Source organism: Nannobrachium achirus (genome assembly GCF_963921795.1).
Source record: "Nannobrachium achirus genome assembly, chromosome: 14".
Lineage (NCBI taxonomy): Eukaryota > Metazoa > Chordata > Actinopteri > Myctophiformes > Myctophidae > Nannobrachium > Nannobrachium achirus.
In genome coordinates, this window is record NC_137821.1 from 36,499,713 (window position 1) to 36,522,684 (window position 22,972).

Consider the following 22,972-nt stretch of genomic DNA (forward strand, 5'->3'; position numbering starts at 1 on the left):
TTAAGTTAATCATCTGAGGACCCCCCCAAAATTATTTGGGGACCCCCCTGGGGGTCCCGACCCACAGGTTGAGAACCACTGTTCTAGAGCGTCATTCTCCAGGGAGTCTCAAGAGGATCCCAATTGTTCCAGGACTTTTACGAGCCAACACTACAGTACATCCATGGACATTCTCCAAATCGTTGGTTGCAAACCCTGGCCTGTGGGTCGACTAGACTCTACAGCTTACGTCATCCGAGTTGCCCAACCTCTGTGATCATATCTGGGTCCACCAGTAACTGTGTTTGCCCTTAACGTCAGTGAAAAGGACTCTGGGCTGGCTGGCTGGCTGCACTGCTGGGCATAAAAGTTATTTACCCACCCTGTCCCCCATCCTCAGAGCCGTCTGTAAGCCCTTCACAGCCGGTCTCACCTGGACAGATACAGATACACATGCACAGGGACGGTCAGAGAGATGTCAGACAGAGAGAGGGAGGGAGGGAGGGAGAGAGAGAGAGAGAGAGAGAGACACAGAGAGAGAGAGAGAGAGAGAGAGAGAGAGAGGGAGGGAGGGAGGGAGTTTGGCAGCACACAAAGCCATTCGGGGGTCATTTGCATACGCCAGTCAAGCACTTGAATGAAAAAAATGATTTCATTATAAATAACAGTCAATCAGCGAATCAGTCCATTCAATTATCGAGGCTCATTCAGTTAAATGCAAAAAGCAAAAGTTTGCTTCATCTTGAACCAGGTTATTCCGTTCAACAGGAGTAGAGAGAGAGCGAGAGAGATGCGATCGAATTGAGCAAAAGATCTGTTAACTACGGAATGGAGAGAGAGGCGCGCTATCGGCTACATCAAATTAGCCTCTCTCTCTCTCTGCTGCCTCGTCTCACCTGGCTCTCTCTCAGTTTCCTGTGAATGAGAATAACCCTCATATTAAGAACGTTGCTGTGGGGCGGAAACCTTGTTTTCAACCAGATTTCAACTTTTTTTCTTCGTAAATTAATGCCCTCCTTTATTGTACAACATTGTCAAAACTAGTACAGATTGACTGTGGATTGGCTATTTCCACACACAGACACACACAAAAAACTTTAGTCATGTGAAGGTGTTGAAGTCTGTTACAAATGCTGGACCAATGAAAAGGCATTAACAAGTGCGTGTGACTAGGGATGGGACGATAAGTGATATTATCGTTTATCGTGATCAAAAACACTCACGATAGTCGTATTGTGGAGATTTAAATTATCGTGATATTGTCCTCCGTCATGCACTGGGATCAATTCACCTTTTATTTGCCGAGCTGCACATCCAGTACAACTTAAACCCTCTGGTAAAAGGTACTTATAATAAACGTACTTGATAAAGTCTTTTTTCACTCTCTATCAAATGTCTTTGCCAAAAAATAGCCGATCTACAAGCTTGTAGATCTGCTATTATTTGGCAAATGTTCCGCCCCAGGTTAATGGACTTTGATTATCGCGATAATCATTTTCATATCATCCCATCCTTACTTGTGACTAAACAATAATCAGTAGGAACTGTTCTTCTTTCCCCCATCATTTCCTGATCAAAAAGTAACAAGTTTTAGGGACAAAGTTTCCACACCACAGCGACAAAGAGCAAAAGTTGAGCATTACAGTCATGAGAGCACACGTTCACACCCCGGAGATGAGTGGGAAGGTGTTTGTTATGTGTCCTTCGTTCTCAGAGAGGAGGCAGCACCCATTCAATTTCTTTTTGATTTCGTTGTATATAATATAATCTATAACTAATTGGTGTCAATTCCCCTGTGTCCGACCATCCCCTCTGAGACGTGAAGAAGCACAGTAGAGCTGCTGCGGTATAGCGATCATTTGGCAAATTGGGGGGAGAAAAAGAGCAGTCAATAATCAATCAAGCTGCATTGTTGGAACATTACAGATTATTTGGCTGTAAAAGCTAGTTTGTAAGCACATTAATGGAAACCATTAATCAACGTTGAATATTACGCTGCTGCAGCCAAGGAATGAAGAGCAGAAAGCTGCTTTGGCAAAAGGAAAAATGTATGTCTAATTAGCTTGTCTAGTTCATTTTCTAAAATAAATAGAAAATCGAATAAAAAAATCTACATTTTCAAAATTTAGAAAAATAGCAAAAATCACAGATCTTCAAGGTAGATCATCTATTTTCGCTATTCGTTGTACGACTATAAGTATATTAGGGTTTAATTGGTTAATGAGTACTAATAGGCTGCTTCTGATTAGACGAGGTTATTCTACGTTTGCGCAAGTATTTCATCCTGTCATGGCGGCGAGAAGAACATGGCTGCTTCAGCAGAGAACGAATCGGGAGCGACGTGATCCGGAGGAGTGTCCGTTCCCCCGGAGGACAAAGAGATGCTATCTTTATTAATGGTTTAGAATGTTAGGATGCGGTTGCTATGGTAACTATAGGATGGCGGCCGGGTATGATGGTGACAGTCGTCGGGGTTGATGCTGTGATGATGTCATCCTGGTGGGGAAGAAATGATGTATGACGTGCACACACTCCCCTCCGGTTTCACACTTCACGCACTTCCACGCACAGTTGCACACACACACACACACACACACACACACACACACACACACACACACACACACACACACACACATCACACACACATCACACACATCCCACCGCCCAATCTCCACCTAACAGGTCGTTTCAGGTCGGCTCCTTCTTCGTCGGGGGGTTGGGGTTGGTGTCACTTACCTCGCGGTCCGGGCAGGCCTGGCTGTCCTGGTATGCCGGCGAATCCGGGCTCTCCGGGGGCTCCTCGGAGTCCGGGCGCCCCGGCGTAACCGATGCCGGACTCGCCGGGAGCGCCGGCCCGTCCTTTGGCTCCGGGGTATCCCTGGAATCCTTTCTCTCCCCCTGAAGCGTAACCGCCATCACCCTGGAGAGGAGGAGAGAGGAAGAGATGAGAGGAGGACGTACATAAGTAACCCATGTATAGGGCTGTCACAATTATTACATAATCGTCTAATCGTGATTATTTGACATTATCGCAATTATTTTGTCATAATGGTCATAATCGTGAATGTTGAAAAATTTCCGAAATAGTGGAAATAGCAGATCTACAAGCTCACAACGCGTCAGTAATTTATTTGTATATTTAGGTTATGTGTCATATCTGCCATGTGCAATTTCAAAGCCTAAAAGCCAAACAGAAATGTAATTATCAACGACAAAAACAGCAATTAAATCGTTAATCGCCAATTATTTGAGTGACAATTAATCGTCCTGTAAAATTTCATATCGTGACAGCCCTACCCATGTACATAAATCAATCGATTAAGACTTGAGGGCGGCGGGCCTGCAAATGCCCCATCAGTAGTTCTCTTCAATTTCAATTTTGTTTTCAAAATTGTTCAAAAATAGCAGATGTACAAGCTCGCAGCACGGCACAAAGTGATGCGCTGTGAGCTTGTACATCTGCTATTTTTGAATATCCAACGCAAGAATCTAAAATGACAGCCAGGTTTCAATTATGGGTTCATGTGCATGTCTACGTGTCTGTGTTCACGTGTCTGTGTGTTTTCGACCACTCACGGGAGGCCCGGGGGTTCCTGGGAAGCCGGGTAGTCCATCTCTGCCAGGCTGTCCGCTGTCACCGGGGGCTCCTCGGGGCCCCTGAGCTCCTAGGTCTCCCTTGCTCCCCGCAGTGAACGTAGGATAGAAGGACGAGCCCTTCTCTCCTTTGCGGCCATTGAATCCCGGTGTGCCGGGGCGGCCCTGAGGAACGAGGGACGATTGCATGAAGACATGAGAGAAATCTGCATTCAAATCCAAGCAGTCTGGTTCAGTTCAAAACTACAGCAGGGTAAAAACATGGCAGTAAAGGATGACCTCATACTGTGATGTAAACAACGCAGCTGCTAAGCTGCAGCTAATGAAACTAGAAAGGTGCAATTCTGGGAAGTTGCAAGTGTGGTTGCCTCATTTCTCATAGGGATGGCTGTACAGTAACACTGTTTTAATGGGCATAAACAAAGCTTTTATATCGATAATAATACGATGAATGATCAAGTTAACAAATCAATGAATTTACTTACAGGACTTCCCGGACCTCCTCCTCCATAGCCTGGTGTGCCGGTGTCTCCCTGCTCACCCTTCCTTCCATAACCACCGGGGGCGCCATCGGCCCCGGGGCGTCCTGATGCTCCCTGGCCCCCTCCTCCACCACCCCGACAGTCACAGTCACCAAGCTCCCCTGGAGAACCAGGGATGGAGGGATGGAGAGGAGTTGGATGAGAGGAGAGTTAACCACTATACATACCGTCACTGTCGGGCAGAAACCTTGTATCTCCAAGTTTCAAATTTGTACGTCTTTTAGTAGAGTAAAGCCCCGCTTCATCATACAAGGCTGTCACACAACGCTAGTGAAAATAGCAGATACATCGGCTATTTTCACTAGTTTAAATCATTTTTAAAGTGATAAATACAAAACGGTTTTGGACATACAAGGTTTCCACCCGACATACACAAAATATCTTTGCCAAAAATACCTCACAACCGTTACCCCCCCCCCCCCCCCCCAATTATAGGGTGGTTAACGAATTATCATGAATTAATTAGACTGCACTATGTCAAGGTGGCAACTTGCGCCTTATATCAGGTTGCACTTGTTGGTTGGTGGTGACGTCACAGAGAACACTGCTCCCTCATTGGCTGGGCCTTTAGCAAATGAAGGAGCAGCGTTCTCTCATTGGCCACATACAGTACATTCCCACATACATACCAACAGACCCTACTTGCACGCTCTGCTGGCGCAGGTCATGAGCAGGAGAATCCATGAGGAGACGAGTGTGTGACTGACTGTGTACCTTTGTATCCTCGGAACCCATTGTTCCCCGGGGGTCCTCTGGAACCCGGTAGACCTGGCTGTCCCGGTGATGCAGCTTCGGGGAAGTCACCCCTGCGACCTGCAAGCACGCACGCACACACAAACAGTTAGAATATCCCGATATGCAGTATGTGTATAGCTAGGGCATTAACGACTTTTGCAAGTCGACTCGACTCAGTAAAAAGTTGAGTTGAAGTCGACTTTATCGTTTGATGACGTCATCACATCACACACGATACCCACACGAGGGTATCTGCACATTTCTAAAGTGCTAATTTAAGGACTTTTTAATACCTCTAAAATGTCAAATTAAACATTGTCCAAATTGTCAAATATATAGAGGCAGAAATTGTGAAAATAGACGGTCTACAACGCCTCGCAGATCTGCATTTTCACAATAGAAAGTATTTTCTTTTTCAACTTCGACTTTCTCTGGTGGGAGTCGACTTGTGTAATGAAGTCGACTGAGTCGACTTGTCGACTTTTTCGTTAATGCCCTAGTGTATACCATGTTCAGTGGTAGTTGGGAAGGTTTTTGGTGAGGTAGGTGAAAGACGCTGGTCAGCATGAAGGAAAAGACCACCGGTACTCGTGACACAAACATACAGTCATTAACATACACAGCAGAATGAATCGTTGTTTTTCCTCATTTCTAGAAAAGGCGTGAGCACGAAACCACTGTAGCGCTAATGACTGCAACGGACACACGCGTCATCGTTAATTCCAGCTTGGGTGATGAATTAAATGTATTTTTATTCATTGTGAATAGGAATAACAACCCAGTGGTTCGTACAAGACCAGCTCAGTGTCACAGTGTGAGAGCAATGTTAGGTTATTGTGCTGTCACTTTGTGCCACTGTCACAAAGTGTTAACACAACGAAAGGAAATATCGTCGCTGTTGTGCAGAAACCTCTTATCTCAATATTTTAACTTTTTGTGGTAAAGGAATGCCCTACTTGCCCAACAACAGGAGGAAAAACATCAAGTGTTTTTTCTATTTTTGAATTTGAATGCTAAAAGGTTTCGGGCAGTTTTGCACCCGACAGCAACGATATGCAAAGCAGTAAAACAAAATTTTAAGTTGAGTTAATCTTATCATAAAATAAATATCAAAAAGTGTATCTTGGGATCCACATGGGAGTGTGGTCAGAATGTGACATTGAAGGTTTCAGCCCAAACTGGGCTCCACTAACAACTTCCATTATGACATTTAAGTTAAATATTTCAAATAGTATTCAACACACATGTTGAAGAGAGTAGTGGAGGTACTTCTGTGGCCTACTGGCAGTATACACACACACAAACGCACGCACACACGCACACACCATGTTGTCTGGGAGAATATAAGTTAGGCTATTCAGTTGAATAGCTTGAAGCTTGCGTTTAGCTTTTGAGTGGGGAAGTAGTGCCATCTTGTGGCCAAATTTTAAAAGCAGCTTGGAGCAGAAGTTCCTCCTGTCCAAGTTCAACTGTGAGCTTACAGGAGGCTGCACTCTTCTCAGCTATACTTACCCTGTTACCCTGGCGACAGAGTACACTGGAGAAGAGCGCTGTGAAAGTTTCTTTTTGTTTTGTTATTATTTGTTTTATTCAGGCTCTGGATATTAACTTTAGTTGGGGGCAGGCTAAATATTGCCATAGTAAAACATGGCAGTATGGCTGCCTCCCAGATACCTGCGTGTGATTGGCCCCTGGTGTATGACCCCCTACGGATGATGATGCAGGGGTCAAAGGTCAAGCCTTCACCATTCAGAAAGAGGACAGTGCAGACGATCAGTTAAAGTTCCCATGCCTATACTGTGGTACAGTGTTAACTGCGTTGGCTGAAACTACGACAAATCTTTTCATTGACGAAATAAAAACGAAATAAAAACTAAGCTTTGATGACTAAAACTAAGACTAAATATGTTGACAATTTCGTCAACAAATAAAACTAGACAAAAATTTCAGGGAGGGACTGGTGAAGTCATTTTATATATTGTTGAGAAAATATCAGATCTACAAGCCCAGAGTGTGCAACGCTTGTAGATTGGCTATTTTTGGAATGCAAACAAGTGTAAAATCTGCCATTACGACACCATCAAGGCCTGCCAATATACAATCTTATGATATTTTACTAAAACTAGACTAAAACTAAAATGTTTCAGATGACTAAAATATGAAACTAAATTTCATTTTATTCAATAGACTATGACTAAACGTAACACTGATGTGCTATTGCCATGACATGTCTGTCAGTCTTTTTACTTTGTCTAATATCTCTCTTTCACTCAACAGTATGTTAGGCTCGTCTATCCGGCATATTTAAAACTCCAGTCTCTCTAGATTCAAATACCACGATCGGTGTCATTGCTGGGAACAGCAGTAGCATTGGCACCTATTCTGAGGGTTCCAGCCTCTCCTGGGTATTAATGGCACGATGACGTCATTCTTACGTTTTCAATACAAAACACATCAGTCTGGACAACAAAAACCCACTAAACAAACACCTCAAGAGAAAAGCCATGCAATAAGTTTTCATGCAATGTCCTAGTTAAACATTAACAAACAACACCTCCTGCACTGCCTTTAATATGGCTTCATCTGTTGTATGTGGATGTAATCTACTATAGTCTACTGCAGCGGTTTCCAACGTTTTCTGGACCAGGGCTCATGTGGCAGAGAGAGTCGCAGCCCCAGCCTGAAGCCTCAAAAGTCTAGTATCTGCTCTCGTTCCATAGGGATATCCCTTTGGAGTAATGGTTAAGATATTGGACTTTCACGCGGGAGACCCAGGTTCGAAACCGGGTGGGGAGGTTCGGATTACCTCCGTTACATTGGTGCCGTGACCCGGATCTGGGCTTCCCCGTAGGAGGAGGTCAAAGGGGGGGTGAGTGTGGCAGAGAGAGTCGCAGCCCCAGCCTGAAGCCTCAAAAGTCTAGTATCTGCTCTCGTTCCATAGGGATATCCCTTTGGAGTGATGGTTAAGATATTGGACTTTCACGCGGGAGACCCGGGTTCGAAACCGGGTGGGGAGGTTCGGATTACCTCCGTTACACTCACTTGAAAATCCCCAGAGAGACCACCAGCATGACCACTTAAGACTCATTTTCTGAGCACGTTTATTCTAATGATAAATCAATTAAATGCGTTACGGGTTTGGGACAATCAAATTAACATACTTTTTTTTTTAAGTGTTGGCTATTCAAAAATAGCAGATGTACAAGCTCGCAGCGCGGCGATGTGGTGGACGCGAGGTTGACGCGAGAGCCTGTATCTTTCAAATGGATTGTGGCGTATGTACCCGGATTATTTTCAGATTCTAGCACGGGGTGTCTTTTGAGGGCTCCCGTGGGCGGATCGCCGAAATCTTTCAAATACCAAGACAATAATATCTAATTATCCTTGCGGTCCACCAGCGAGTCCTACTGTCTTAATTCTAGACAATGTTGCTCACAGACTTGTTAGTATAATGAACGTACCGGAGGGTCCCTGTGGTCCTGGGGCCCCCTGGCCTCCGGGGAGACCCGGAGATCCTGGCTGGCCCGGAGGACCGTAGGTCGTACGACCTGGGCTTCCTCTGTCTCCCTTCGGACCCGGGGTGCCGGGAAACCCAGGGCTACCCTCACGATCTGCAGAGGAGAGGAGAGGAGAATAGAGGGGAAGGGAGGGGAGAGAATGGTTGAATGATTAGGATTGACTTTTTAGTGATTGATAGTGTGGGTATGGGTATGGGGGTATGGCTGAGTTAGCGGCCGTGTCCACAATATAAAAGCATTTATTTGTCATGTCAGTGTCTTTCTGTCATGCATTACTATGCATTGTGTTTTAAGGTACTGGTATGTAGTATTAAATGTAGTGGTGTATAGTATTGTAATGTACAGATGTACCGGTATAGTATGTTAATGCAGTGGTGTGTATATTGAGAAGGAAGAGGCTGCACAGCTCTTAGCCACGATGCAAAGATGTATTTAAAATGCACAGGAAACCAAGGTTTCGACAATAGTGTGCTGAATGGAGTGGTGCTGTGTGGAATGTTTAAATGTACTGATGTGTATCTCTAGTCCAGTGGTTCTCAGTGTTGTACCCGAATGCGTTCAATGAACGATCGTTCATGAACACGTTCATATTTTAGGCGAACGTGAACTGAACGCTCTTTTTTTCCGCTTGATGAACGTTATTGTTGAACGCGTTCATTCTGACGTCCGTGAATGGCGCTCATCGGCCCGTTTGTGCGGCGGTCCGCGGTCCCCTGTCCTCTCGTCTTTCTTTGCATTCACATGCTCCGGTGCGGTGCTGTCTGCAGCTGTGTGCTTCTCTTTACATGAAGCGCTGAGTCTCCTCCTCATTACGTTGTCTCCCACCCAAGCCCCCCAGCCTGAGTATACTTCGTTGTGTGACGTGTGTTGAATGCCGAAATAGCTGATCTGCAAGCTCACAACGCATCGCATCCATGAGACAACGTGAGCTGGTACCAACGCGGACGGTTAGAAACGTCTGCCTTCACAATAAGGGTGAGGAAGATTGGGCACTGGGCACCTAAATATTGTGGGCACCTCAATGTTAAGTTGGATGAAATAATTGCTGTGTGTGGTTCTATATGGGCTGTGTCAATAACTGTCTAAAAGAATACATTTGAATAGCCAAAAGTATAAGAATATTATGGTTAAAAAAGAACGAAAAAGAACTAAGTTAGTTCATTTTGAGGAACCACAAACTTTAGTTCAAAATGTAGAATTGGTGGTTCTCAAAGTGGATTCCAGGGAGTGTGAGTTAAGGGGAGACCTTGAAATGTGAAAGTTTGAGAACCACTGCTCTAGTCTGTTGGTGTGTGTGTGTGTGTGTGTGTGTGTGTGTGTGTGTGTGTGTGTGTGTGTGTGTGTGTGTGTGTGTGTGTGTGTGGAGCCAGGCCGGTGTATCTCACATGGTCCAAACTCTGATCTTCCTGGCGGTCCTGGCGGACCGGGGTAGCCTCGGTCACCTGACTCACCAGGGCGGCCTTCAAATCCGGGGTCACCTGGTTGACCTGCACACAGACCCAGGGTTATTGTAAGCTAAAGATAAAACTAAATAACTACAACTGGAATTAAAAACAAAAGTAAATATGTAGCAACTGAAACGAAATTAACTAACTGAAACTGTGATGTGTGTTTTTACCTTGAATAGCAGCTCCTTGGCTATTGCCAGCGTAAATGGTTGGTCCGGGGAGTCCAGGTTCACCCTGCTCTCCCTGTCACACACACACACGCACACGCGCACGCGCACACACACACACACACACACACACACACACACACACACACACACACACACACACACACACACACACGTATTATTGGCCCATTAAGACCTAAGGCAGATTCTACGAATGCCTTCTAAATCAGTAGTTCTCACACTTTCAAGATTTTTTCAAACAATGTTTAAAAAGAAAAAAGAATAGCAGATGTACAAGCTCGCAGCGCGGCACAGAGTGACGCTCTGTGAGCTTGTATATCTGCTATTTTTCAATAGCCAACGCAAAAATCTTTATAGCACAGGTACCCAAAGCAATGTGACATCTACATGTAGGCCTAAATTAGGCCACAGTAGTTCCCTTACATAGAATCAAAGCATAACATTATCGTGAAACAATAGCATTGTACAGCACTGATGTTAATGGCATACTGTACAGCTAATTAAAGGTTAGCATTGTACAATCAAGGCACGCACACACACACACACACACACACACACACACACACACACACACACACACACACACACACACACACACACACACACACACACACACACATTTTCTAAATCAGCTGATAGCAGCTGTTGTAGCTACTGTAGATAATCTGTTGCATATGATCCACTATAATAACACCAGTAAGACTCCCTAATCGGGAGATAAGCGACCGTTGGTCGCTTATCTCCATAAATAGAGCAAAAATGTGTTTTTCCAAAATCTTCCTGATCCATGTTGTTGACATGAGTGTAGACATACTGTGTAGTGATTTTCGTGATTTTAGGGCAAAATCTGAATCGGCCTCATGGTGGCGCTAGAGGGCCATGTGAGAAATGAGGGGTGGGGTCTCCTCGCCGCCAAGGCGGACGAATAGGTACCGGCCCCGGCTCTCCCGGTCGCTCCTAGCCCGAGTTACGGCATTTTATGTGAGCTGCAGTGGCAGGGGGTCCTCCACTGGGGGCGCCACCACTTTTGCATCCGTTCTGGAGCACCAGGAGTGGGTGGTCCCCGGGAATGCCCCGTGAGCAGCCCCGTTGGGGTGGTCATTTGGTCATTTTTGCACATTTGGTATTTTTTTACACCTGGGGGTCCCCCAGGGACCTGGGGGTCCCCGAAACTCCGGGGGTCCTTGGAGGTTGTAGTTTGGCAGGCAAGGAGTGTGTGTGCAAAATCTGGCATGGATCGGGGCAACGGTTGCAGAGATATGAGCAGGGCAAAAGTGTGACGTGTGACGTGTGACAGAGGGAGTGACGGAGGGACAGCCGGTGGAGGTTTGGATAGTGTGCAAGTAACTGCGACCTACGGTCGCAATTAGCACCACCCGCTGGCGATCTCTGAGTATTACAAGTGAATGCAAAAAAAGTCCACTGTAGGCTACCATCAGGTTAAAAATGACCCTTGTGTTACCTTAGGTCCTTTATAGCCTGGCTGCCCGGAGAAACCTGGGTCTCCCACAGCTCCCTGATTGACAAAGATTAAAAAGGCGATCTGTTAATACTGTTCATCCTCTAATTATAACATTATAACGTGTGTGGATGCCATGTGAAGTGGAACTCACGCAGTACCACACAGTACTATACATTGTGTTGGTTGAAAGTCAACAGTGCTATAAATGTGTGCTTTGGGTGATGCTGTGATCACTACCTGCCAGCCAGGAGAGCCGGGCCCTCCGTTGAAGCCAGGAGCACCCTGTCAGGAAGAAAGAAACATGCACAATATAAACCCAGGATGAAGAAATAGAGCCATACAAATATAGGAAATAGACACAGAAAAAGAATTAATAGGTTACGTCAAAATTAAGTCAGTCAGACAAACAGATAGACACAGAAAAATGTGTCCGGCCAACGGTCAGAGGCCTTAACTCATTGCATGCCAGGCCCGATAGTCCCGAGATTATTTCAATGTCTTTCCCTGCCAGGCCCGATAGTCCCGAGAATTTCCGCCATTTTGAAAAAAAAAAAAAGATTTTTTTCAAAAAAAAAAATTTTTCAATTTTTTTTTCTGACCCCAAAAAATGTAGTAGGCATGATAGAAATCGCGAAAATTGCATGTTTAACCCCCATAGCAACCCCATCTATCAAACATGGCAGCCATCTTTGTTTACATTTTAGGAAAACATAATGGCTTCTATCTCATGAATGCCTGAATGGATTTCCATTCGGATTTTTTTGTTTGAAAGCTGTGAGCAATGTGGACACACGTGGTGCATTATCTAGGCATGGGTGTGCATGATCCGTGCACTATGAATTACATGGAAGTCTATGGAGACCAGAGGCACCGTAGAGTACGAAGGTATGTTAAAATGGCGGGGAATGTGTTAATAAGCATTAATAGGTACAAATTATCATTACTACCCTGTACCTACTAGGGCATTAAAGAAAAAGTCGACAAGTCGACTCAGTCGACTTCATTACACAAGTCGACTCCCACCAGAGAAAGTCGAAAGTCGAAGTTGAAAAAAAAAAAAAAACGTTCTATTGTGAAAATAGCAGATCTGCATGCTCGCAATGCGAGGCATTGTGAGCATGTAGATTTCTGCCTCTATATATTTGACAATTTGGACAATGTTTAATTTGCCATTTTAGAGGTATTAAAAAGTCCCTAATTTGGCACTTTAGAAATGTGCAGATACCCTCTATAAACTTAAACTTTATGTTGGTTTGTTTACAGTTGAGTGAGAAAACAATGTTGCACATTAACTTAATCATCTGGGGACCCTCCAAAATAATTGGGGGGTCGTGTGTGATGTGATGACGTCATCAAACGATAAAGTCAACTTCAACTGAACTTTTTACTGAGTCGAGTCGACTTGCAAAAATCACAAGTCGTTAATGCCCTACTACTACCTACTACCATTCGTGCCATCAATAATGGAAGCAGGAGGATGTAGCCTGTTGTCCAGAATTAAGGAGGATGGTTGTTGGTACACTTATACTTTGCTTCTTTATTAACTGGATACTGTGACCATGTCTATGTCTATGTTCTTGTGTATGTATGTTTACTATGTTTTAGAGCTTTATCATCTGCTGTAACAAATTGCTCAGTTTGCGACATGCTAATAAACCTTGACCTGCTTATTTAGCAGTATTATTCCCATGGGGCCAGGTGAAAGACTGAGGGGAAGTCCTGGTTGTTCATATAAACAAAGGCACAAACAAGGGGTGAATAGGGGGTGAGGAGACATCCTGCAGCCTCCCCTGGACAAAGGACAGATACAGGAAAGGTACAGACGTCTCCTAATGATGATTCTAGAAACAAAGCCAAACTGATAATATTCTTACCCGCCCCCCAGGGTATCCTGGGATGCCTTTCTCTCCTTTTTCACCTGGGTAGGCGAAAGCTCCCTGGTGAGGAAAACACAACGTTGGGTAGAGAACACTTTGAGCGGGCTTTGTTCAAGACTAGGTTATGTGTGTACACACAATAACTATAACTATACAGTTGAGATATTATTATTAGTACCGGTATTATCATTGCTAGAGTGATGTCAACGATACTGGAAAAAAAGGATTTACTGTAATACATAAATCAATGCAAAACAGCCTTTTAATCCAGCTGACACCGATTGCTCTAAATGATCATAACATAAGCAACACTTACAGGTAGGCCAGGATTTCCAGGGTAGCCGCGATATCCCTTAGCGCCATAATCTCCCTGAGGAAGGGAGAGAAAGAGTGTGTGTGTGTGTGTGTGTGTGTGTGTGTGTGTGTGTGTGTGTGTGTGTGTGCGTGTGCGTGTGTGCGTGTGTGTGTGTGTGTGTGAGAGAGAGAGAGAGAGAATGAGAGAATGAGATAAACATAGCGAGAGAGCAGAGAAGAATATATCTTCTCTAGAATATCTATCTATCTATCTATCTATCTTTCCAACAATAACATTGTGAAAAAGAATGGCAAGAAATTGATACAAATAAACCTATATTGCATTGATACAGATACAGTGGGCTCAGATCTTTTTGTAAGGGGCAGGAGTCCTCACTAGTAATGCTTGCAGTAAGATCATTATAAGGCTATAAACTACAGCTTTTTCTCTTCTGGTAACGCTAACATGTTAAAATAGTAGCAACGGTTGTTGCAATGATTAACAAGACTTAAGAGTCTACAGCTCCTTACATCAAACTGGACATGTTGGCTAAAGGATGGTTTGCTGTATTAGATGAGAGATATCTTTTGCAAAGTTAGGCCTGTGATTAGAAAATCAATGGGTCACTCAAATTGTTTCTTCCTCTCAGTCTCAGCCGCATCAATGCACACAAAAACCTTCAAAACCATTGGAAAGTTTAATTGGCCTAAAGGCCATTTGGTCACCAGATCCAGTAGGGTTCATTCTTGCTGAGCGTTTTAAGATTCATGGTCATCCATCGATTAGCACACAGCCATTAAACGTTGATCTACTGTGTAATTGAACATTCTTGCCTCATGGTTAGAGGAAAAGCCATTGGATCACCCAACTCAGTAGGGGTCATCTTCAGGGGGGCTCATGAAGGGGCACAGCACATTCCAATCAGCCAGTAGTTTATCGAGTGTTGTTTGAAATCTAGTTTGAAATCCCTGCCAAAGATGTCATCGGGGAGTTATCCACATGCTACCTAGCCTACCTCTGAAATGTACCGACTCATAGTGGCTATTAGCAAGGCCCGTTTTGAAAAATCTTTGAAAAAAAAAGAAGACTGATCTTGATTAAATATAATGACCCCAAAAATGCAAGTTATTGTGCAACATGTTTAAAATGTTTTAACCCCCTGAGAGGAGGGGGGCAGATCAGGAGATGAAAACAGGTGCGCTTCCTCTGATTGCTGCCACTCATTTGGGCAGTGGGTGCTTAGCTCTGGGTACAACTGAATTCAAAGATCCACATGAGTGGAAAAAGCAGCAAAAACTCTTTTTAAACCTGCTCTGAAGAAGGCTTTACGCCGAAACGCGTTAGCGTTCAGAATAAATGGAACTTAATATCTGAGCTTGTCTTGTACTTTCACTTTGGTGTGCTGCTTTTTCCACTCATGTGGATCTTTGAATTCAGGAGGGGGGCAGACTCACTGTCATATAGCGCTGTTACAGAATCTTGTCTATGAGAGTATGATCATTTACCGCTTGACTATGTTTGAAGCCTGTTTGGGGAAGTCACCATAATCATCATCAACATACCAGTCCAGTACAGGATGTCATTGTGGGGATTGAGCCTGTGACTTTTGCGTTACAGGACGAACCTGTGCTCCTTTGTCTCCTTTGGGGAAGCCAACAAACTCCACAACGCCATTGATCATTGGCTGGCCGGGGTCGCCGGGCGAGCCTGCGTCGCCCTGCATAATACGGTGACCAATAGGAAGAGAGAGCTGTTTACTACGGAGCGGCCCGTGGGCGACAGGCAAGTGGGCAGAGGCAAGGAGGAGGAGACGGAGGAGGGGGAAGCAGAGGAAGTGGCGGGTGGACGGAAAACCATATAGGAAGCTTAGGGTGTTTCCACTTTGGGCGTTTGTAGAAAGATACGATTTTTGGAGGGCAAACTGTGTCTTCAGCGCGTACGACCCACGGAGGGATGCTGGGGAGAATGTGGAGAAGACGAGGGGAGGAGCTGAGGCAGAGACATACTCGAGAGCTTATCTGTAAGGGCACTTCATTTCCATTTAGTTCAGACATGATAAAACCAATCTGATTCCAATCTGGATATAGGCTAAGCCAGTGGTTCTCAAAGTGGGCTTCAGGGGCCCTCAGGTGTCCTTGAGGGGGTTCCAAATGGACCCTTACAAGTCTGGAACTCTGAGAGTTATGGGGGTCCTTGAAATTTAAAAGGTTTGACAAGCACTGGGCCAAAAAACTGATTTGTTCTGCTAGTGTGATTATCGCTTTGGAACATGACCCGGCGGGGGAAGAAAACTGATCTCGTCATGCTGAACTGGCAATTTTGTTTATTTTGTGAAAAGGGGTGTGGTGGTGAGCGCCTCTCTGTTGTCTCTATAGCCCCATCTACTGGATGACTTCACATATTGCTGTAGACACTTGGTCAAATACAGCAGCATTATCATCCAGGATTGGGATACAGGCGAATACAGTTGTTGCTTGTTTTGTTCTTTAAATGGTGTTCCAATGGTATTGTCACTTTCCTACAGTTTCCTGTCTGTTATACCCCAATTTCTTCACTGTAAATTTGCACATATTGCACCGATTCTAACTATTAGGAGCAGTTGTCGCTATTACAGTAATACAGTGCCAGGGAGCAGTAGCAGTGGTGGAAAAGGTCCTCAAAGGTTTTACTTAAGTAAAAGTATACAAAAGGATTTCCATCAAATTGTATTAAAGTACCAAAGGTAAAAGTACTCATGATGCAAAATGTGCTATTTCAAGTTTTCAAATGTATAACAATCTTGTAGATGCAACGCTTCGTGAGCATATTTTCAAATGGCCAAAATGTATTTAGGGCTGGAGTGGTTAAAGCATGTATTGTAATAATAATCAAAAAGTAACAAGTAACTACAGTTTTAAAATAATTTTAGTGGAGTAAAGGTACAATATTTGAATTTGAGATGTAGTACTTGAGCTGTGCAGCTGCCCTGTCTATTTCACTGGCGCCCCAAATCCTGGATGGTAACTCTGTGTGTGACTCTATGTGAGCAAGAGTGATGGGTGAGGCCACGCACAGGGCTGTGGTCTCGCCAACCTCACCACCAGCTCCCCAGCTCTTCTCCAAACCAAAGACCTTCACCCCTCACTGTCTGTGAGAGGGTTGCTGCAATCACTGCTCCTTTACCACGGTTACAGTGGCTTATTCCACACACCTCTCCTGTGTGTGTGTGTGTGTGTGTGTGTGTGTGTGTGTGTGTGTGTGTGTGTGTGTGTGTGTGTGTGTGTGTGTGTGCGTGTGTGTGTGTGTGTGTGTGTGTCTGTTGTAGGCAGGGTACTATGGCCATGGCTTTGACCTCTTTTTGGTCCTGTTACACGCTGGTCGACATGGCACAAAGAACGAGATGTATTCTTTATTGTGTTTGATCATAGCCAACGTTCCGCTGTGTATGTACTGTATTATGTTGGATGTAAGAATTAAATGTACTTTTTGTATATCGTCGTTGTTGGGTGGAAACCTTGTATGTCCAAAACCGCCTGTTTTGTATTTATCATTTTAAAAAACGGTTTAAAATAGTGAAAATAGTGATCTACAAGCACACAACTCCTCGCCTTGTGAGGTGTTGTGTGCTTGTAGATCTGCTATTCTCACTAGTTTTGTGCCACAGTATTGATATGATGAAGCAGGGCTTTACTTTACGAAAAATACATAAAAAATTGAAAATTGGAGATACAAGGTTTCTGCCCGACGATATTGTCTGTGTGTGTACAGTATAAGTGTGTGTTGCTTGTGACCTGTGCTCCTCTCTGGCTCCTGCTGTGTTACCTTATCTCCTTTGTAGATGGTGAGAATAATCCCTGTGGATGACCTGTCGATGATGTCGGGGTTATTACCGCGGGGTCCAGGCGGACCCACGTCACCCTGGAGTCCAGAATACATCCATTAGCCAATCAGATGGGAGGGATTTAGAATTAGGAAGAGGTACAGTAGGAGAGATGATGACAGGAGAAGATGGGTTAAGGGAAGAGAAGAGAAGAGAAGAGAAGAGAAGAGAAGAGAAGAGAAGAGAAGAGAAGAGAAGAGAGGGAAGGAGAGGAAAGCTCTTCGCAAGTTCAAAATGGCTGACCCGAACCCTAATGGACCCGTAAAAAAGACCCAATTGGTTCCCGAGAACTGACATTTAAAAAACAAAGTCGAACTCAAGCCCTTATTGGATCTGTGAGGTTCGTTCCGAAGAAATTACAGTACTGACCCCGACCGGTGGGTATTTTATGGAAATCATGACTAAAAATAAGAATATGCACACGGCAAACGTGATTGACATAACATGAGGTCGATTTTTTTAAATTACGTGCGCCAAAATTCGCTCTGATATTCAGCTGAAAACCGCAGCAGTGTGCAAAGACCTTAAGATACAATTACATTAAATGTTTTCACCTCAATGAAGGAGGAATAACATACTGTAGAGTGACTGCACACTCCACCTTGATTCCATCAAACTATAGGCAAAAGGGTGGCCTAGTGGACCAGGTGCATACCATATAGGCATTGCCATTTTGGCATCAATGCCTATCGGCGTTGCCAGTTCGATTCCCGATCCGGGCGACCTTTGCCGCATGTCACTCCCTGTCTCTCCCCCATTTCCTGTCAGTCTACTGTCCTATCCAATAAAGGCTAAAAGCCCAAAAACAAATCTTAAAAAAAGAAATAGGCGAAAACACAGAGCGGCAATCATAACTGACTCTCCAAGTGAACCGACAGCATACATGTGCAGCTCAACTTTGTTCCTCCTGTATATTGCGCAGCAGTAATCTAATCATCACAGCACTTAATTTCTCTGCATTCATTTCTCTTAAGATCAGCGCTTCTCGGTCGGATCCCCTCTGGTATTACACCGAATGATAAAACACGGGCCCAGATCCGGACAGATTTCAGGTCCTATCGGGTATTTTCCAGTCGACCCATGAAGAGTAGAGAAGAGAAGAGAGACTGAACTTGAGTATGACAGGAAAGAGAGGGGGAGAGGGGGAGAGAGAGAGAGAGAGAGAGAGAGAGAGAGAGAGAGAGAGAGAGAGAGAGAGAGATAGAGAGAGAGAGAGAGAGAGAGCTCTGGGCTACTTTATCTTTTGTTCCTCATCAACAATTTTGAGGCCAGTTGTTTCTGGCCATAACAGATTTAACAGAATCTTCAACTCCCAATTGTAAATGATCACCTCAACAGGCTCAACAGTAAATCTAGCTGTTTCCGCATTCAACACAATGACCAATCAGTAGTACTGTGTGTGGTTTAAAGGTTTGGTTGCGCATAACATGCATGCAGTGTGAGGAAGATGGCAGTACCTTTGACTGTTAGTACTCCTATCTGATTGGTGGAATGAGAACGGAATGAAAATGGGTTTGTGGAGGTAAGAAGGGAAGGGAGTGTGGCAGTGAACTTGAACTACAATTCCCCAAATGCACCACCACCACCGAATGCCCAAAACTGGGTGACGGGAGGGAAATTAAGCACCACAGGAAGTAGGAGCAAGTGATTCCAGCACCCAATCACAGTCCACCGAATGCCCTCCAAAGTGGCAGCTCAGAGATTTGACATGGAATGTCATTAAATTGTAATTGTACGTTTGTTGTATAGAATGCAGTATGTAGGTATGACTGCTGAACCAATGGATATTCAAGTGCAGCACTGGATATTTCATTAGCCATTTTTATTTCATTCTAAAATAAGCTAGTGGCCACTCAATAATTGAATGTCGTTTATTGGAAGTGACCACATGGATGTGGAGGGGTTTCCTTCCAAAAAAGATTGCATCAATTTTGGGGCATAACAATCTATACTAAAAACTATAGGATCGCTATACCTCTGAGCTGCCACACAACAGTTAAGGAAACACTTGTACTGTATATGTAATGCCACTGGCCAAATCACAAACATGTTTTTAAAAGCTTATGAACTAAAAGATCAAATTGGAAGGAATAGGTACCTGGGTCGAGTGTTAAATGCATTCACATCCACTCTTTGATGTTTTCCAAATGTGATTTAATTTAGAATTCGAACAGCAAAATCTCCCCAAATTGGAATAATTTGTGACTGGAGCCTGGTGGCAAAACATTTTGTGTAAAGAACAAACCAGACAGAATTGACACTCGGTAAAACACGATGATTTTCTTTATCATACAGGGAAAAGGATGCAGCAAACATTGAATTGTGCGTTGAGGTAGATGTGTCAATTTGAAGTAGGGATGGAGAGACAGAGAGGGGAGGGGGCATGGAGGGATAAGGAGAGGGGGAGGGAGGGGGGGATGGAGGGATTAAATGAAGGAGTTGTGAGGAACGAGGAGAAGGGAGGAGGGATGGACGGAGGAATGACAGGCACCATCAAGCCATCACCAAGCATGTTTCATGCACAGTATTATGTCCAACCACACAGATTCACACACACATGCATGCACGTACGCTGGCATGCTTAAACGGATGCATGCACGCACACACACACACTTGCTTGAGCTTATTTGGGTGAAGATGCACACACAATCACACATGCATGCACACACACATTTTGCATTTGTAGGTGTACATTTATTGTTTTAGCTTATTGTGGTTCAACACACACACACACACACACACACACACACACACACACACACACACACACACACACACACACACACACACAGAAATGTCCTCGCAGACATGCACGCACGCACGCACGCACACACACACACACACACACACACACACACACACACACACACACACACACACACACACACACACACACACATGCACACACACACACACACACGCACGCACACACACACACGCACGCACACACACACGCACACGCACACACACACACACATGCACGCACGCACACACACACACAGGGAATCCAGCTAGAATACTCTAAGCCTGCTGTTGGATGTAAAGATAAAGTTTCCACAGTCTCCCTCAGTGTGGAAATGACAGAGAAACATTATTATCAAATCAATGTGCATTGTCAAAGAATTCATTTTGTTTTATGAATTAATAACAACAAGCGACTATCTGAGGGTTTGATAGATCCAATATAACATGACAAATGTCTGTACTAAAGAATTAACTAATGAATGAATTAACAAATGAATTAATTATTGAAACTAAAGCACTGGAGAAGAGAATCACAAGTCTCTAGAGTCAATCCCAAACAATCAGGCAATAGTTTATTTACACCGGCTGCAAAAGTGAGTTTGGAATCTCTCTGCTGTCCATGTATAGTTGTATACTCCTACAGCACCATGTAGCTCTGGACATCTGCTTGTCAGTGCTTTTGAGAATCTTAAAATGTATGTTGATCTGCTTTCTTTTACAAAACAACATGTTTCCTTGGATCTCCGTTCACAAACCCACTTTTGCAACCATGTGTAAAAGACACTAGGGAGCCTAATTAGTGCTTCATCGTACAACTGTGTCGCTCAACGGAAATTAGCCGATCTACAAGTTCACAATGCGTCACATCGGTGCCAAGTTGTGAGCTTGTAGACTGGATATTTTTGGTGTACGACACTGTCTTACAATGGACTATAAACCAGGCTTTACTCGGACAGTACGATACAGCTGACTGGCTGTTTCCACTGAGTCTGGGGAGGTTCCATTTCATATCAATTGTCCTTAGTGCTAGCTAGATGAACAACGTGTTGTTTGTGAACCATTTTAACCATTATTTGATGCTTTAACTATAAAGAAAAATAGTAAATATACAAGCTCAAGCTTGTAGATTCTATAAATGTCTCCTAAATCCTTCTAAGGTTTTTCAAAAACCTTTTGAAAAAATATTACTTTGTCAGTGGATCTCAAACTTTTTCATGTCAAGGACCCTAGAATTATGTATTTGGCTGCCGACCCCCGTCTCAAAAAATAATGTATCAGGGACAAAGCAAATATTTCGAGTTACAAATGTTCGCTTTAAAAAAGATGAATTCAAAGATTTGCACAAATTGTCATGGTTTTTCAAAAATAGCAGATCTACAAGCTCTCAGTGCAGCACTCGGTGCCGCGCTGTAAGCTTGTAAAATGGCGACAAGATCAAATGAGTCTCCCCAGACTGTGGCTTGGGTTCAGAGGCTAACGTTCATGTGCCTCTCTTTAGCAGTACGATACATACCTTGTCTCCTCTCTCTCCTTCATAGCCATCACTACGGCTTCCCTAGAAGACAAAGAGGGTTAACACGTGCAGTTGATAGCACTCCTACTGCGACAGGCAGCACTACTACATATTGCATATCGTTGCTGTTGGGGAGAAACCTTGTATACCTCCATTTATTAACTTTTATTTAAACTAGTCCTGTGCCCGCGGGGGTGTGCACAGTATATGAGTGAACAGTATATGAGGGATTGAATGTCCCTGAGGAGTCTCAGAAGTAATGTTGGAGAACCCAGACCGGTGCCGTTGGGCAGAATAGTCACCATTGACGTCCAGTTGTGCAATACCCGTTGTATCCGTCTGTCTGTGTATCTTTCATGCCCGTACATTATTATGTAGATCTCTTATCTCTGTCTGTCTGGCTCTCTGTTATGCCCATATATGGTGTTCTGTGTCCAGGCCAGTCTGTGATGTCATCTCCAATTTTGGGCACTGTGGTGATGTCAGTCAGTGAAGTCAGTCATCTCCAAATTTGGTCAAACATCAATAGGTTTCACTATTCTTTTTAAGTGAACGTCTGACTGGTTTTTTATTAATGTTTAACCAATGAAAAGTATTAACACAAGCCTTTGACCAAATAACTACACTATTGGAACGCATGTTATTTTTTTTCCCATTCTGAAAAGTAGCTGTTTTGGACATACAAGGTTTCTACCCAACAGTGATGATATACACACTTACATTACAAACATTATACACTATCAGTTGGGAAGGTCCATTCACAATTAATTCAGTAAAACAAGAACAATGTCCCTTCAACAATACTTACAGTGATGAGGTATACTTATATTCAACCGCAACTTCTAAAATGGCAACTTTATACTTATTCTTTTAGCTGAATCCTGTTGTTTTATTTATCCAATAGGTAGAACAACAGGGTATGCCGTGTTTGGACGTTTTACATACTGTAGGCACGCAGCGGCTTTGAGGGCAAGCTCTTGACACAGAATGCATTGGGAAGTGTTATGTTGTCAGATAAAAGAAATGTGTAAAGTTTGTGTTATGCAGTCCAGTGCAATACTTACCATGGGCCCTGGGAGGCCGGGTGGACCAGGTACACCCTATGGAGAGCAACAGTTATTATTATTTATATTAGAATATCACTCAAGGCAACAGCCGGCATCAGATATAATATCTGAAATTACCAACGTCCTGGCTACAGTAGCTCAATCACT

At 43.9% G+C, this 22,972-nt stretch overlaps 1 protein-coding gene across 1 annotated transcript in view; it reads right to left on the reverse strand.

The window, feature by feature from the left end:
* Window positions 1-22,972, reverse strand: part of col4a6 (collagen, type IV, alpha 6) — a gene marked incomplete at its 3' end in the record, with an annotated part of 186,762 nt that overhangs the window by 25,348 nt on the left and 138,442 nt on the right. Inside the window, exons 8-21 of the mRNA XM_080741566.1 lie at window positions 22,823-22,858; window positions 21,759-21,800; window positions 15,266-15,358; window positions 13,663-13,716; window positions 13,344-13,406; window positions 11,707-11,751; window positions 11,470-11,523; window positions 9,757-9,858; window positions 8,315-8,464; window positions 4,748-4,931; window positions 4,062-4,219; window positions 3,559-3,741; window positions 2,719-2,902; window positions 362-412 (exon numbers count right to left, since the gene is read on the reverse strand). Of these exons, the coding sequence (XP_080597692.1) occupies window positions 362-412; window positions 2,719-2,902; window positions 3,559-3,741; window positions 4,062-4,219; window positions 4,748-4,931; window positions 8,315-8,464; window positions 9,757-9,858; window positions 11,470-11,523; window positions 11,707-11,751; window positions 13,344-13,406; window positions 13,663-13,716; window positions 15,266-15,358; window positions 21,759-21,800; window positions 22,823-22,858 (1,399 nt within the window). The remainder of the gene's footprint in view (window positions 1-361; window positions 413-2,718; window positions 2,903-3,558; window positions 3,742-4,061; window positions 4,220-4,747; window positions 4,932-8,314; window positions 8,465-9,756; window positions 9,859-11,469; window positions 11,524-11,706; window positions 11,752-13,343; window positions 13,407-13,662; window positions 13,717-15,265; window positions 15,359-21,758; window positions 21,801-22,822; window positions 22,859-22,972) is intronic.